General features: G+C 37.3%; 1 protein-coding gene across 1 annotated transcript; it reads left to right on the top strand.

Annotated features, from left to right (window-relative positions):
- Positions 1 to 9,131: 9,131 nt before the first annotated feature.
- LOC139133986 (betaine--homocysteine S-methyltransferase 1-like) lies at positions 9,132 to 18,806 on the top strand. Its single transcript, XM_070700819.1, has 7 exons — positions 9,132 to 9,389; positions 11,749 to 11,939; positions 12,263 to 12,457; positions 13,042 to 13,153; positions 14,184 to 14,380; positions 15,363 to 15,443; positions 16,770 to 18,806. The coding sequence occupies exons 1-7, from the start codon at positions 9,371 to 9,373 to the stop codon at positions 16,800 to 16,802; spliced, it is 828 nt and encodes a 275-aa protein (XP_070556920.1). The 5' UTR covers positions 9,132 to 9,370; the 3' UTR covers positions 16,803 to 18,806.
- Positions 18,807 to 19,071: the final 265 nt, after the last annotated feature.

Genomic DNA, 19,071 nt, shown 5'->3' with positions numbered 1-19,071 from the left:
GTCACACGGTTTCAGGGACACTCCGATGCGATGACTGCCAGGCCTTGGACCCCACGTCAGTAGGTTCATCTCCATCGGGTACACAGTAGAACGGTGCAAACACGACCACCACCAACTTGTCAACTTCGAGTCCACTGCTGACATTTGCAATCCGTATACGGAGAAGGATATTCCTCATGAAATAATTTTCACAATTAAAATGCCTTGAATAGCCTTCATGAAGTACGGCAACATTTCAGCACTAAGCTTACAATATAATTGAGCATCGCACTCGTTTCGGATCACTTTGGTTCGTATTGTCACTTTAACAAAAGTAATGTGCATTCCTGGCCCGTAAAGATTAAAGGGGTATCGAGACCTTCTGACATTCATTGACTGTTCAAAACAATGGCCGAAAATAACATTGCCTGGTATTTTCCTATGTTTATACAATTAGCTTTTGGTGAATTTTCAAAATGAATAAAATGAATAAGTGTCATGCATTGTTGACTATCGAAAAAAATCCACTTCTAACATGTTTACTAGAAATTTCATTTGAATGTCGTATTTTTGTAGGTGTGGCTTATTACAATAAGACCGCCAAAAATTGTCAAAACAGCAAGGGTGTAAAAGAAGATATCCTTGCTGGTGCGTTCGCTGTTGGCTTTCTTTTCGAAAATTAATCCCGTGATAATCTGATGTCGGGGTCCATAGATTAGTAACTCACCCCTGCTTTGGCACATTAGGTAATCAAACACATCAGATCATAAATGTAACATAGTGATAAAAAACTTACTGTAAGATTAGAGTGGGACAGACATCGACGAGATAATTTTTGTTCAATATATATATTTATATATATATATATATATATATATATATATATATATATATATATATACGAAAATGGTTTGCTTGTCAATAAAGGCAAAGTATAGTGCTCAATGCATTTCTGCAGGGCGGTAATACTGAGAATCTAGGAACTTTTAGTTGTCACTCTACAGGTGACTGTTCAAATGAAAAAAAAAAAGAAAGAAATATATATATATATATATATATATATATATATATATATATATATATATATATATATATATATATATATATATATATATATATATATATATATATATTCATTTTTATTTCTGTAAGTTTTCTTACACACAGAACCCCCAACAAGTGGTATATCAGAAAAAATTGTAAAAGTTTGAGAGTCCGAATTTCTGTTCCAGAGGCGTGTTCTATCTTAATACACAGACAGAAAGACAGACAAACAGACACAGACACCATATCATACTATGTAATTTAAAATAATATTATATATATATATATATATATATATATATATATATATATATATATATATATATATATATTTAGATAATAACACATAAGAGCGAGGGCAATATCACGATTTATTGCCTGCCCAAGGGATAGTGGTCATGATCGAAATATGATGATGCCCGAGCCATAGGCGAGGGCATCATCAGTATTTCGATCATGACCACCAGCCCGAGGGCAGGCAAAATATCGTGATATTGCCCTAGCTCCATGTGTTATTATTTTTATTACATCGAACAAGTAAACATGCAAAGACACAAAAGCACAAAGACTTCTTCGAGTACAGTTCGCCTTTCTGAGTCCGGACCTCAGCGTAAAATGTTGTCAGTGCCGAGTCTAGGGTTGCCGCTGAAAGTTTGCCGATCTCCTAGGTGGCGTATCCAAATTTGTTGCTTGCATAGTCGCTGAACACAGAAATTGCATTCCTTGTTGCCATTTTTGTTCGTTTGCTGTTTACTTGCATCAAAATATTGTCTAACTGTGCTGGTGACAGCTCTGCATGACGTTTCGCAGCCATAGTTGCCGACTGCAAGTACAAGCGAACGACAATTTGTTAAGCGCAGAAAGGATGCGCAGTAAGTAAAATGACGTCATCCATGTAATAACAAATGCAGAGGGCATCATCAAGTTCTTTTACATGTCACGTGAGTCGTGTTTAACCAATGGCAGTGCACGGTGAATGAGTGAGGTGTAATATATATATATATATATATATATATATATATATATATATATATATATATATATATATTTGCAAAGGCGAATGCGATGTGATAATCACAGCGGGGGTTGATAACGGGAAAATCACTACGGACACCGATTGCCCGTACCGTACTGATGACATTGCTACTGTTGTTTGTAACCCTGGTTACGAGACGAATTCCTCGTTTCAGTCAGTAGAGTGTCAGGGTGGTACATGGAATGACACGTTACCGCAGTGTGTAGGTATGTCTGTACCTGTAAGAGATGTTGTTTCAAGCTTCAAAATAAATATAAAAATCGATTAGTACCAGCATTTTGAGGGTAGCCTGAGCACTTGCTTTAGGTGTATTGCAAATGATCTTTGTCAGCGGAAACATTTACCATTCAACCATGTGCGGGGCAAGAACTTGCAGAACTTGCATAACTAGTGGTTTTCAATAATGAAACATGAGGTTTAGACTAAATAAGACATTGAAAAACTTCAACATTAATATTACAATATTGTAACTATACTCTTTTAAAATCAGTATTATGAGTAAGTAAATGTTTACATCACTAGTATCTTGGTTTGATTCAATCAACTTATTTACTTGTTCCTTCAGAGAAAATACAGAAAACACTAACAGTTCCTTCGATCGGTACTTCCGAAGATTTCACTTCGACAGGTATGTTCCTATTTCCGTACATTCGTTTATGATGAGCACACTTAGAATTGCAGAGACGAAGTAATTAACGAATGATCCGTTTTGTCATTTCATTCACGGAACTTCAAAAACCGCTTTGGACGAAATTGTTTGTGATTTCTCATTTTTAAAATGTCCACACTAATATTACGATATGGTAACCGTACTCTCGTATGCGTCCACACTTTGCGGGACAGTAACTAAGTGTTTATATCACTGATAACTTGGTTTGATGCAATCATCGACTAAACGACAATTTAACTCCATTTTTTCAGAGCAAACGCAGACAACACCGACTGTTCCTTAGATTGAAACTTCCGAAGATTTCACTTCGACAGGTATGGTCTTCTTTTCCTACACTCATTTATGATGAGCACACTTAGCATTACAGTGATTTCAAAGCGAATGAATGATTTACCTTTATCATTCATTCACAGAACTTGAAACAACGAGTAGCACAAATGACACATCGGGACTGTCGATTGGTAGGTTTCAACTTAATCCCGGATTGTTTTACTCCGTCTGAAATAGTTTGTTGTGTAATATCAAATGATATCAGTAGAAATATTCTAAAATTTCCTTTATCTGTTTAGTTTACACATGTCGGAAACGTACAGTACTTTAGCAGATTAAAATTCGCGATGAATTTTGTGTCTAACAGGCTTAACATTCGGCGTTACAATTGGCGTGATGGGCTTTGTCGTGTTGGTTTATCGTACTTACTTTTCTAGTGATTCGTAGACGTTGCAAGGCAGGGTAAGTTATTTATCGGTTAATTGATGTGGTTATTATCTATGTCAAGTACGTTTTCCAAATATTCATGATGATGATGATGAAGATGATGACGATGATGAAGATGATGATGATGATGATGATGATGATGATGATAAACATAATGATGATGATGGTTGTTGTGAAGGTGGCGGTAGTGGGGACCAGTGACATTTCCCTTTTTGAAATTCATGTAAATTCCTGTACTATACCAGCGGTATTACAAATTCACGTTTAAGAATTGAAATAATTCACTATCAATATTGTACTTTCTTCAAAACAGTCCGTCAACTCGTCAATACAATTCGTCATCTTTAAAGCAATCCTTTCCACCACTTTTATATTTGTCGTAATAGGCCCAAGGCGGCGTGCACAATTAATTTTGTTTCCCATGTTTTTTCAAAGTTTACTAGACAAAAATGATGCCAGTAGTTCTGTCGACTTCGTACAAGATACAGCTCCTTCCAGTGGTACTGGCAGAGAAAATCACCAATATGAAACTATTGATGACAAAATGATTGGTAACGCATAGAGGATGAATCCTGTCGTTTCTGTTACGCCAGACAGTGATCCGTCAGACATCGTTCGCAATGACCAACCTGAAACAAATGTCAACAACAGTTTTTCTGGGACGGAGTCCCCATCGGCTGAGACACCTGATTTCGAAGCAAACGTGCAAGAGCGTTTACAATCAGGATTTGTTGAGAACATCGCGTACGAAGGAGTTGGTCATATTCGTTTTAATCAATTTTTTACTGAGAGGATCTCAATGTCAAAATGAACACATGGAGAAATCGAAGAAAAACTATAACAAAGCGTAAATATGACAGTAGATAGACAGAAAGATAGATAGATAGATAGATAGATAGATAGATAGATAGATAGATAGATAGATAGATAGATAGATAGATAGATAGATAGATAGATAGATAGATAGATAGATAGATAGATAGATAGATAAATAGATAGATAGATAGGTAGGTAGATAGATGGGTTGATAGATGGGTTGATAGGTAGATAGGTAGATTAAACTGATAAATAACTTTTGTTGCTACCGAACTTAAACACTGTTAACATTTTTATTACAATCACTTATGAATTATTGTATCATAAAACAAATGTTTAAATTTTAGAAACATGTAACCTGATATACGTACACATACATTTGGAATTGCTTGCAATTTCGGCATCATTTCGATTAGAACGTTTGAAAGACAAATCATGAGCAGAATCCAAGAACTCGTATGTAGTAATAAAGGAAAGATATAAAGGACTAAATATTTTCTTAAGTCTCTGAAGAAACATACTTTACTTGAAATACTATCCGATGTGCAACATTTTGTAACATTTTTGAACAATTATTAAAAAACTTGAATGTCAAAAGTACTTATTTGTATCAAATGCCAATATGTTTTATTATTGAGTACACGTATTTTTTCAATATTTATGATATTTGTCAAGTCCATGGTTATTTAGTACAGACATCACCATTTATCTTATTTGTTGTTTGCAGTTCGAGGCAATACACTAATTATCATTCAATGTTCATGGTGCTTAATATATTCATGTAAAATTTACAGAAAGAGAAAACTCACAAAACTTGGTACTGCTGATGTTTTACGCAACTGTGAAACATTATTTAACAAATCAAGCTGAATCTTTTGAAATATTTGAATTCGCTTAAATGTCATCAAAAGCAATATTTTTCCTGAGCCATGATTTTCTACTGAGAAATGTGTCGAATTTTTGACTGAAAGTATACAACTCTTCAGTGTAGTGGAAGGATGTCAATCGTGATTTACACAGCACAATATTTGCCCATTAAGAATGCAAGACTTCAATATTGTTGGAGATTTTCTGGACAATTTTCATTGCTTTATTTCCTCGCAAAGACGAGCTAAGGCATAGTCGTAAAAGCTGCTCATTTTAGTGGAATAAACGAGAGGCATTTGCTAAAAAATAGAAAATAAGCACATGACCGTAACCCTCGACCATTTTTTCTGTTAAAAACACAAACCGAAAAGGTGTTAAGGGAGCGTGTCGTCGGAACTCTGCTCAAAGGTTGCCAGGGACCCCTGCAACCGATGTAAACACTGTATCTAGGGTACGTTGACGGTTGATGAAAGTTAAAACATGTTTCTTAACAATGAATATCGTAAAATTTAAATGTTGCAGCTATGTCGACGTGATGCACCTACATATCATGCATGAAATACAAGAGGGTCGGACACGCGCAGCTCCGACGATACTCTCCCTTTAACAGGGCTCCCATAGAGAGCTAAGCCGAGCATGTGAACACCCTACATGAGCAAAAAAAAACATTAGGCTGAGCGTGAAAATGCCCTACATGAGCAAAAAAAACCATTGGGCTGAGCGTGAAAACGCCCTACATGAGCAAAACACATGTTGCATTGTGAGTATTTTCAAGATGGCAGCCCCCATGACAGCCTGCACTGAAAGCTCTGGTGAGTACATATTTTGGTCGATTCTACCATTGAAAAGCATTATTTGGGAAAAATAAAACATCAGAGTATGCAGCAGTGTTTCAAGTGTCTATGCACATAGTTCATTACATAGCAGAAGCTCACACTACAAAGATTACTTCAACACAAAATCGCTCAGTGGGTGATTAACTGCTACTGTTAAACTTTACTTCACAGTGTGCTGTAAACTGAAGCAATGGATGTGTATGTTTACGAGTATTTTTGGGGGTCGTTAACAGATTTTGTCTTCGACTAGCCATCTCCGATTACTCAAGTCCACTGAAGACCATTCAAATTATGCACAAAGGATGTGCTTATATGCTTTTATTCACGATTAATACTAAAGCTAAACCTTTCTGTAAACTGCGAAAAATGATCATATTTCTGTGGTTCAAAAACTCCTAAACTTTTCCTTCATTTACAACAGCATGCAACTCTACATACCTTGCTGTACGGATGGTCATGGGTGAACTTGTCAGAGGAAGATCATAGCATTGAGAATGCCAATCAAATCCCAGATGACATTTAATTTTGATTTAAAAGTCGACATGTTTGACTGTTTCTAATAGATGGGCAATGGAATTCCAAATATTCACAGCATTAATAAAGCTGATGATCTCTGACCTGTAGCTATTCTTAACATTGGTGGGTGAAGGTTACCATCATTAGCACAATGATACATGTATTTTCTCTAATATAGTGTTCACTGCATTTTAATGGCTCTCTAATTCTCTGCTAAATAGTAAAGCTCACACAAACATGCACATGATGCATGGCAAATAGCAAGGACATTGATATTTTGGAGACTTTTTTCAATAATCCTTATCTTGAATGAAAAGTGACATATTTTAAATCATCTTAATGTATATGCAGGACACAATCTGACTCAGCATTATGCATTCAAGTGTCTATGCACAGTTCATTACATCTCAGATGCTCAAATTTGTAATAATTACTTCAGCACTAAAACTCAAAGTAGGTGAATGGCTGTAGCTGTAAACTTCCAACACATTTGAGCTGTACAGTGTACAAGAGACTACATGCATCGCTTGTCTACTGTGCAGTGTGTAAGACAGTTCTTGCAGTGCTTCAGAGCATTGGTAGCTCCATGTTCAGAGGCAATGCATGTGTATATCCTAAACCCAATAAGCGATTTTGTGTTGAAGTAATCTTTGTAGTTTGAGCTTCTGCTATGTAATGAACTATGTGCATAGACACTTGAAACACTGCTGCATACTCTGATGTTTTTATTTTTCCCAAATAATGCTTCTCAACGGTAGAATCGACCAAAATATGTACTCACCAGAGCTTTCAGTGCAGGCTGTCATGGCGGCTGCCATCTTGAAAATACCCACAATGCAACATGTTTTTTGCTCATGCAGGGCGTTTTCACGCTCAGCCCAATGTTTTTTTTGCTCATGTAGGGCGTTTACACGCTCAGCCTAATGTTTTTTTTTGCTCATGTAGGGTGTTCACATGCTCGGCTTAGCTCTCTATGGGAGCCCTGTTTAATGTATGAAATATTTTTACCAGTGTTTTCACCGGCCCTCCACTTTTGCATTGAGAAGAAAAATTGCCACAAATAGTGTAGTGTCATTACATCTTAAGACATATTAAATTTAATCCTGGTTTAACAATACATGCATTCCACATAAGATAACTTTGAGTGTATATTAGATACCTACTTTTTGCCGTTGACGTTGGGGGCGAGTTTGATTTTCACGCTGACCATAGGTTCGAGCCAATTATCAACACAAACAGAGAAGTAACCACGAATTTATACGGGGCCTAAAATACCATAAGAAATGTTGTGTAAACAACGAAAGTAGAAAACGGTAATTTTAGTAGTGTCTCCATGTTTATTTGCAAGCCCTCGTATATATTTGCCAAATTGTCCACCTTTTGGGTTCTACAAACATCATCACGGTTCAACTACTGTTCACATTATTTGATGAAAATATCGATTTGTAAAGGCGTTACCATACAATTAAGGTTACATAAGTCACCATATCCCTACGTTATATGACACAAGGACAGAGTCAAAGCAACCCTTAAATGGACAAAAGTTTGTTAAACTATGTCTCTACCGTTGACCTTCAGCGTCTATCTTTGGAGCAAAAACACAACAAGCGGTGTAGCCAGCATGCAGAGTCATTGCGACAAACAATTTTCCGTTTTATTCTGAGCGGGAATCTAGCACTTCCAGAAAAAGTCAGCAGACAGGTGATTCCACTATGTGATATGTTGCTTCTGATATTGAAATACTCATATCTTTTTGTGGAATATTTTATTTTTGACATATCACAACATATGGACGTACAATCTTGGACGTCCATGCCGGGCATTAGATCTTTCTCTGTGAACCCTCCCCATTTATATATACCGTGTGTGTTGTTCTCGATTTGGTGTACTCAGTTAGTGGTTTTTATATCAAGCTAGAAGAATTCTAAATCGGACGACATAACTATATAGTCAAGAAAGGAGACCCAAAAATTGATTTCTCACGTCTATATCGACAAATTTTATCTATTCAAGACACCACCTCTAATCGATGAAGCGACTGCATAGAGCAACCCCACCGAGTCAACAGAAAACACACACAGTGTAAGCCAGATCTCTTCTATGTCCTTTGTAATACTGTCTATGCATAAACGTATCGGTCGGATAATCGTGAACGATAATACTTGTTTTGTTGTAATTTAAGGTAGTATGCGCCTCGAAAGTGAAAGACTTAAACTTTGCTCAAACTTTCCTGAATGAAACTTTCAACAATCCTCTTACCAAATCAACAATAAAAATCGGGGGTCACCGTTCAAAGTTTAGAATTAGCAAAACAAATTACCCAGCATTTTACGATATTTTGAATTCAAAATGGCCGCCATTCCTGTGTCAACTCAATGGAAGAAAAATAAAATTCTGGATTTTCGAAAAACTAAGCCGGCGAAAGTTTATTTCCCCAAGAGTCTTAAAATGAGCCCCCACAAGTGGTAGATCAGAAAGAATTGTAGAAATTTGGGAGTCCGACTATTTGTCCCCGAGGCGCGTTCTACCTTTAGTGGGCCGGGTTTGAGGCTGTGAGTGGGACGGTCCTGGGACGAGGCTGCCTCATAATTCACCATGATTGGCTTCGGCTTCTAGCGTTCAACGAACTCTTCGAAGTGTTCAGAGACATTACATGTGATCGTGATACCGGTATTGCGTTATAAACAAAGCTCTGCTGTTGACTACTGACAGAGAACCAAGGCTATATCGTGTGATGATAGTCTAGACACACAAGTATAGCATTTCTCGGGCGTACACCACCTGCACGAAATATTGTCACACGACAAATTTATAGTTCAACAATTAATCAAAGTGGCTGTAGTAGGTGATAAAGTAGGAGTTTTGCTGGGGACAGAGGACGGAAACAATATGTCGAGACGCAACAAAGGTGAGAGAAAACATCTCAGAGCAGAGTCTATCACTCCACTGTTTTCTAAATGATACTTGATTTTCTTGGGTTTCGTCCATCAAAATATTTTGAGTGAAAAAAATGTTCTAAAGAAGTCAGGTATCTAATATCAGCGGAGGAGGAGGTGTCAAGCGCGAATGTGTAAAGGGACCGTGGTTTAATCAACAGGGGTTGGTGACATGACATTGAAAAACACTATTCATGTTGTTCGACCATAGGTACAGTGTTCAAGGAGCACTTCAAACGCGTCCCTGCCCTAACACATGTTTCAGTGATTTCAGATGGATTTGGAAATACCGTCTGATGAGCTTTTCATTCGTATCTTGGCATAAAGTTGTTGAAGTTCGTAAAATCTTAAGAGACGGGGAAAGCTTTTGTTGGGGAGAGAGGTCATTGGGTAGTCGTTGTTGTGAGAAGAACAGCGAAAAGCGTCACTTGCTAGGGATTGGGAGAAAAGAAAACCAATCGGCAGAGGGAGACATTTTAAAGTAGATGCGAGAGAGCAGCTGCCAACAGATTTCACTTTTCCAAACATACATTATATTGAATTCATCACTTCAAGTGTGCAACTCTAGTAAGTGAATAGCTGCAGTACAGAACTTAGATGACGATCATGTTACCATTCCCGCCATTCTGTATATCATATACATTTTACGTATTGTAAAATGCCGGTACTGAGTGCCATAGAAGTAGAAGGGCTGTCGGTCAATCGTTTTAAAAATAACAATGAATTGGTACTAGTTTCTCGAGGGTCTAAGGTGTCAGCTGAAATTCAAATTCCAAACATTTCCATTTGTGACGCTCCAATACTCATTTTTAATTCTTACTTAAGTTGGCAGCTCACCATAATTAATTTCAGTATCACTTGGGATTGGGATTGGGATTGGGAGAAAAGAAAACTATTTACTATTTCCCAATATGGATGTCGCACCGCGACAGCCATCTACAGAACAAAGACCAGCATTTCTCTTGCATTGTGATGCCCGCGTTGGTGCTTATTTTGTTTGAACTTTACTTTGAAGAATTTAGTGAAGATACATACCTGCTAAAATCAAAATACAGACAGCTCTAATGAAAGATGGCTGTAGCATTCTGTGGTAATATAGAAGTTATAAGGCCCATAGAAATCATACCAATGAGCACGAATTTCTCGAGAAATCACCACTGTGGGCCCTCTTTTCATCACTACTTGTCCAGACGGAAAATTCATCAGTAGTCAAGCTGACATTGACCTAACACCTGTCAAATGAATTCGTGCCGCTGGATTTTACAAAAATAGGAAATTTAGCTCATCACTACCGTACTGTGGTGGCCTATGCGACATGAACTGGTGGTCTGATGCCATATAGAGATTCTATTCCGTTCGAAATGCATTGTACACACGTTATCTAAAGTGCTCGGTCTCTCGAGCTGCGCTCGTTAGGAATTTAAACCTCTCCAGTTGAAATTTCTCGAAATTTCCTTTATTCTGCCCCTTTATTTTTACTACCGTATGCATGAATCTTGCACGTCAATAACAGTTTGTTAACATTTTGCAATAATTACTGAACTAACAGCCACATGTCACTATTTCAACCTCTTAAATGACTCTGAAATAAATATCACTAACTCGCGAATGAAAGTAGTTTTATTCTTTTCGATTTTGTTTTGTAATTAAGAATAACTAAATGCTTGCTAATTTAAGGAAATGTGTATCTTCATTTCGAAGATGGGCATATTAATTGCGACTATTATAGGGCTGTCTAAACCTAACCACATGATGATGCAAGTGTTTATACTGAACAATGATAGTCAATGTGTATATTCAATTTCAGTATATCTCGTATTGATTTTACAAACGAGAAAGGTTTTTTTGGTTACAAACAAAAATAAAATATTAGACAAACCCAAACAACGTAGATATAGACAAGTATGCAATATGTGACACAAATAGTACAATATCTGTAATTATGCGATATCTATTTCCCTCGAGATGTTTAAAAGTTATGATGGTACGATTATATTCCATTAACAAGACTGCTAAAATGTAAGACATTTCAGGTTTCCTCAGATTTGGTTGCAACAACAAAGTGCCCAAGGTCGTACGTACAGATTTAATACCAGACAGAACACCTATCGTGACTGTACATATCTTTTTGTTAACGACTTTCTTATTAGCCATGGCCCGTTGCAAAGATCGACAGGAAAAGTCTGAAGTGTTTTGACTGGTTTGGTTTTTTTGCCAGTCAGTGTCAGTGTCTCTCTCTCTCTCTCTCTCTCTCTCTCTCTCTCTCTCTCTCTCTCTCTCTCTCTCTCTCAATATCATTTACTAATGTTCCTAAACTCTTCATCTTCACAGGTTTTTTGGAAAGGATACGAGATGGACAGAGTGTACTCGCGGCGGAAGGATATGTTTTCCACTTTGAGAGAGAAGGTTACCTGCAGGCCGGAACTTGGTGTCCGCTAGTTGTGCTGGATCATCCGGAAGTCGTTGAACGCGCATACAAAAATTTTGTTCACGCCGGAAGTGATGTTGTTGTAGCGTTTACGGTATCGATTCTCATATATTTTGAATTTCAAGTACACGATAGGGCTTACTTACATTGATTCGTACATAAGCACGCCAATATATATATATATATATATTATATATATATATTATATATATATATATATATATATATATATATTAGGTTATAAACTGAGTATGTATATATGTATGTATGTATGCATTTATGCATGCATGCATGCATGCATGCATGTATGTATGTATGTATGTATGTATGTATGTATGTATGTATGTATCTATAGTTTGAACCTCACCAAGCATGTAAATGGCATTCATACTAATATTAAGTTTCATCCACTGCTAGTATGAAACTTACCGCGAAAAGCTGCGCCTTTATAACATCGAGGATAAACTCGAACTGTTGAATAGAAAAGCTCTGGGGATGGCCAGAGAAGTAGCAGACGAGACTGGTACCTTGCTGGCGGGAAATATATCGAATACAAATATCTATCATCCTGAAAGTCCAGAGAGAAATTCAGAGATCAAGGCCATGTTTAAGGTAACTGTTAATGTAACAACATTCAGCTGATTTCATTGATTTTCTGACATAAATCGTAGCATATCATTTGAATTTTTGTGGCATTGCCATGGTTATATTCATGAACAGACACTAGACCTACTACTATAGGTCTTGTAACGTCGACAATGGAAATATTCCTGTAGACTGCCATTATGTATGTCTTACCTTTTATGACTTCTTGTTAGTACCCATCATGGGCTGTCAATTCTCGGTTGAGTCACGCTTTGGCAGACCGTGACGGGGGAGGGGGGTTGAAACGACGGATCCGATCTCCACAACATGCACTGACGCTGTAGACCATAACGTTATCTTTAAACTATATTTCCTTGATATTCACGATGGTCCCGAAGCATGACAAAAGTGCACATTACCGCTGCTGATAAAATTTTCGAGAAATGAGAACGCCTACAGCTGGGGAAACAACAAAAACAATATATTATTCGGGCACATGCTGTTAAATTGACATAAGCGAGTTACCGTAAAAGGATACTGAAATGAGAAGAACTACAAGTGTGATACATCCACGATTTTTTAAATCTACTTCTATTTCTCTTTCATTGCAGGAAATGATTGAATGGTCTTTGGATTACAATGTTGATTTTATCATTGGTGAGACGTTTATGCATCTTGGTGAAGCCATGATTGCATTGGAGGCTATCAAACAATATGGAAAAGGTATCGATTTAATGGTACTCGTTGAACACATAGAATGTTCCTTCATCCAATCGATGTTTTTCACCTTTTGTTAAATGGAACGTGGATCTTAAGGTTTGAACCACAGACGAAGGACAGTCACTGTGTTTAAGCTTTGAATGCTTATAGGTGTACGTACACCTAGACTGAATGATGGCCCAGTATTTTGGAGACAGTTTTGCCCCGGGCATTAAATCCAGCATCGAATAGTAGCTTCGGTGGAAGTTTTAAGACCGTTTAAACTGATGTTACGGATATTGGAAATGTTTGTGCGCATATCGAAACCACCGGGCGATGATTTTTACGTGCGCATATTCTATTTTGCGCTTGGCTTCCCGACTATGAAGTGGTTAAAGGCACTGTAGCATGCATTCAAAAATATAGGGAAGATAATCTGAGCAGAATAGTGGCCTATGATTTACGTCGACTTCAATTTTTTTGCAGAAACACAAGTATGTGTAGATAACATTGCAGATAAAAAGAACCGAATCTTTTGAGTACATGGATAGTGCTGTCAAATTACTAATCGAGTTGATGAGATCTAAACAGACACTATAGGTACAGTTCCGTCTGTCAAAAACCTCTGAGGGACTGCATCAATTTATTCCACTTACTACCTATATGCTTATATGTGCGTCTCATATAAAACTGATTTGCATCCGTCTGCATGCATACATCACATTTAATTTTGTCCACTCCGAGTGTTGTTCTTACTATTTGCACTTCAGTCTCTTTTTTATGAATTCGATAAGTTATTTGATTCGTCTATCCAAACACTCAAAAGACTGTTCTTTTTATCCACCATGTTATCTACAACTTGTATGTGTTGCCCAAAAAGTAAACGTAACATATGGGCAACTGTCCAGCTTGGATCTCCCTGTAAACATCCTTATGTATCCATGTCCGTCTCAAAGTCTGCCACTTTGTCCTCATACGTTACAGTGAGCCTTAAACAGCGAGTCATATGTTGAAGTTACGAACGTAACGGCCGATTATGTGTTAATCTTGATAGGGATTCCATCCGTCATAATGCTAGCAACGTATTGCATCGCAACGAAGGACGGACAAGCCACCCTATCAGACGGTGTGCTCGTTACCGAGGCCTGTAAGAAACTGGAAGACGCCGGGGCTGACGTTGTAGGTCTCAACTGTGGTCGTGGCCCAGCAACTTTGATGCCGATAATGAGAGAAGTTAGAAAAGTTTGCAAGGTGACTTGGATTAAAAGAATCTCAATCCAACAGGAACTGGGATAAGATATCTCACACGAGTTTAGGATGTTTTGTCTCGCACGTGCCGCAGGCGATGGTGGGACAAAATATCCCTCCGGGTTTGGAAATCTTATCCCAGGTCCTCGGGTATGTAAGATCATTTTTCTCAAATGACCACACAACATGTAAATTCACACAAGAAATATGTCCTCGACGACGGGCATTATCCAAAATTGTCAGAGCATCGTCCTCTGGCACTCTGTGGCACTCCATTGAAAAAGCATGTCATAAACGAAAAGAGTTTTTTGAACATGACCCTTTCCTCTGGTTCTAATTCACTCGTTAGCATATTTTCATGCTTCTTTCACGCCTTCGACTATTTGTACTTTGTAAATGTTAATTGAATGGTGACTTATAAACCCATTGGGCTAGATAACTCATAGAGTTGCAAGTCACAATAATAAACAATTACTACTACCATGGTTCCACTCGATGTATTAAATACAGATCACGCCGTTGGATAATGCGCACGCCAGTAGAAGAACGTTTATTTATCCAAATAGAGCTGCTGTCACTCAAAGCTTTCGATGTACACAGATTGTAAGATGTATTTATTTCACATTGCCGATCTTGCTCTTCCAGTGGCAAGGAATATGCGAAATGTTTTTAATCCAGATTACCAATATAAAGAGTTAACATTAAAATGGTAAATTAAATTATGTAAGCTTCAATTTAGGACTAATATGACGTCGACGGCGCCAAAAGTAGCTTTACCCAGCAATTCGTTTCATTCCAGAGTGTGTGTGTCTCTCTCTCTCTCTCTCTCTCTCTCTCTCTCTCTCTCTCTCTCTCTCTCTCTCTCTCTCTCTCTCTCTCTCCGCATTTGAGCCCGAGTTTCGAACCATTCATAAACCTCTATATAGCGGGAGAAAGCATTGTTGGAATTGATTAACTTGAAGTCATTGTTATTGCTCTCTTTCAGGGCCCTCTAGCGGCGGTACCGGTTCCGCTCCGAACAACTACAGAGGAACCGACATTTACGTCCTCACAGATCAAACTAACGGTGAGTGGTGTTCTCGGCTCATTAACGTAAAATCTTCTGCAAATTCATGTGTAGAAGTTACAAAGTCGATTTTTGAAATAGAACAACCCATGTACGACGTCATCACGTTCACATAATCTACTCAACACTTTAATTTTACTATAGGGGTCTATCTCATGTATACTTAGGCCTAATCATACGTATCTGCCATTTCGGTTTAAACCCTCTTGTGACATTACTCCGATCACACTACCTTTATACAGTTTACCTTTCTATTAGAACTTTTTCCTGTGCAAATTTAAACTAATTAATCTGACAGAAATATCAAAAGACAGCGGATCTTAAGGATTTTTATTCCTTATATTTACCTTATTTTAAATTTAGCTTGTGAATTCTTCCTTTTCACGGAAGTCCCCTATGTATATTCTACTGTTCACTGAACTCTTCACCAAGAGTTATGCGCGCCTCAAAACAGTTTCAAACTTCGGCTCAACCTTTCCTCAGTGATAAAATTAAGAGTTCTCTCTCTCTCTCTCTCTCTCTCTCTCTCTCTCTCTCTCTCTCTCTCTCTCTCTCTCTCTCTCTCTCTCTCTCTCTCACACACACACACACACACACACATAATCAAGAATAAGCAAGGGTATCTTCGCAAAGTTTTTTTTTACTTAAGTCCTGAGAAACATACTATATTTTAACGAGATTCAAATTTCTAAATGATCTTAAAATTGATTTCCAAAAAGAGACAGGTCTGAACTATATTTATGTCACATGCTTCAAAATGAGTCCCCAAAATAAACAGCTAACAAGGAAAGTGTTATTGCTTAGATTTTAGTATCCTAAAGCTGTCAAAATTACATTTTATCTTAATTAACCATATTTAACAGTAAAATATATCTTATTAATTAACATAGATTTGCCTCATGCATCAACTAAAATGAATCCAACCTTACCTGATATAGTTGCAATTTGCTGATTTATCGGTGCGGAACAAGTATTTTGCCGTTCCAGAGAATGAATTCTCTGTCAAAACTGAACTTGTAACTCCATTCAAGTACATATTTTCTAATAGCCTGGACATGGAAAATACTGTGACATCACCGTGTATTTTATTCAAAGCTACTATCACATGATCATTATGTAAACAATGTTTACAAAATACACACCGTAATTATCTAGGCTTTAGATAATAGTGGTAAACACTCAGTTGATGGCAGAGGGTTTATTGTTTATCAGGGCCCAACAGAAGTTTCCGTAGCTATGAGAAATGCTGGTTATGAGAAGAATTTTGTTGACGCACACGGTGGACTTTCACACAGCAAAACAAAATGTATTTCCTTATATTGACAGGAAAACGGTTGCTTCCTGACAATCTGGAAGTGAAGTCATGTTCCCGTGAAGATATTGAAGAGTTCGGCAAGGAGTGCCAAGAGTTAGGCATCCAATACGTCGGTATCTGTTGCGGTAATCGACCTTGTCTGACGCGCAGTCTGGCAGAGTCTCTCGGTCGCAAACCTCCGGCAAGCCGCTTCACCACGGATATGTCGAAGCACTACCTATATGGTGATGATCCGAAAGTGAGACAGAACGTTGCAGAAGAGAAACTGAAGTTGTTTCTCAATAAAATAGAACTTTAGTAAATGCCATCTTCCCCGCTACTGGCATGTCACTTAATAGACCGTAACATCTACCATAGACACCACTATTAAAATGGATATGAAAGCTGAAATGGAGTAATTATGTAATAAATGATTTGATGAGCCTCCTCGGTTGCCGTACACCACATTAGTTAAAACCTGGTCTATTTCATTACATACGAACATTTTTTTTCCAGCCATTGTTAAACAAATTACAAAGACCTGAAATACTGTACGAATTTCACATGAATGACGGCGGACAGAGAGGGCGATGCGGGAAAAAAAAGGAACCGAGTCAGAAATCTAGTATGGTGATTCAACTTTGACCTCAGCTGAAAGAAAAAGGACGAAAACTTAAAAGGGAACATAATCTTTTTGGTAAATGTCTTATTAACAGATACTGGTTCTTTCACTTCCTTTTATTCGCATAATTTTTGTCACAGTGAAATTAATTACAAGGATCTTCAAAAGATGCGTTAGCCCAATTTTCGATCATACATTAAATACGATGATTTTGCAGCTAAGTGCGTCTAACAGTCATAGGTGGTCGACCATATTTTCAATATCACGAATTTCTACTGGTAAAACACATAAAGATTACAGAAGCAAAAGTAAAGTTTTAGGTTGTACAGGAACTCAATGCCAGAAATGACTAAAAATGAAAAGATGAATGAGTTTTGCTAGTCTAGTTTCGCTAAAAAACAGAATTTTCTGCTATTAGGCCTACAGCAGTTACGTTTGTCTGTATCTCAAACTCTTGCTGTGAAGAGGAGTCGACCCTTACCCAAAATGCATTGCAATATTATGTAGCTTGACCCCCTGGCACAAGACAAAAGCTGTTCAAGTTATCGAAAATTACATGTTTTCTGTAGTAATGTTGGATCGGGAATAGAGGTGAAAGATCAACCTTCAAAAGCAGAGACTCCTTTGTTATTATTGAAGAAACCTTGAAGCTGTAACCTCCATAAATGTAATAATCTCCATAAATGTAACATCAACTATTGTAATAAAATGCACCCATAAATGTAATATCATCCATAAATGTAACAAAAATCAACCATAAATGTAATAAAAACACCAACCACAATTGTAATAAATGGTAACCATTAATGTAATAAAAAAATCACCCATAAATGTAATACTTGTCAACCATAAATGTAATAAATCTATTTTGCCATTGCAATTGAGGAATTAGCCCTTAAATATTTATCTATGTAATAAGGAAAGCAACTCCATACATTATTCATATCTTAATTGTTTGCGTTTAGTGTGTTTTGTATATTTGAAAGTGTATTTTACGTTTCCCTGTTTTGTGTACAGAACTGATTGGCCATGGCGAGACACAGCTGTAATCTGAACGTCAGTGCAGTCTCTACTCCAGAGTGGAGGAGACTGTATAACACTACGATCCTTTAACGCCGTTTTTTCGAAAATTTGCCGTACTTTCTTAATCAGTCGCCTCAAATTCGTCTTCAGTGGATAAATTGTCTGGAATAATCGATAGATTGTCTGTATTCCTATCTTGTCCAACTTGAAGTTTGTTCCTTCACTGGGGATGTTAGGATGTCTAATTTTGTTCTACTGTGTTCAAGGTAGTGATCGTATTGTTTTTACTTGATTGAAATATAGATATATGTTCTCGCAACATGTTTTGTGTCGTAAGTTTCTGTTATAAGGTTGTATATTTCTCTGTTATTTGTTCTGAGTCATCTGTCATAAACTTTGTGTGGTATCACTGGTTGACGAGTTATTTTGACGCTTCCTTATTATGTACTTATCAGTGTCTAGAACTACTGTTCCACTTCCATTATCTAACGGTTTGATCAGTACCTCGCCGTTTTCTGATTGTGTTCTCAAAGTATTCTATTCTGTGTTTCGGAAAGGAAACCTAGTTTCAGGAAAGTATGCAATAGCATTACACTAGTCTTATTAAAGTTTTATTTATTAATAAACAAATGATCACATATGCAAGTTCGAGTTTATTACATTTATGGTTGAGTTTTATTACATTTATG

Source organism: Ptychodera flava, chromosome 1 (assembly GCF_041260155.1).
Source record: "Ptychodera flava strain L36383 chromosome 1, AS_Pfla_20210202, whole genome shotgun sequence".
Lineage (NCBI taxonomy): Eukaryota > Metazoa > Hemichordata > Enteropneusta > Ptychoderidae > Ptychodera > Ptychodera flava.
The sequence above is the reverse complement of the archived record's forward strand: the minus strand, read 5'-3'. Positions and strand labels throughout refer to the sequence as shown.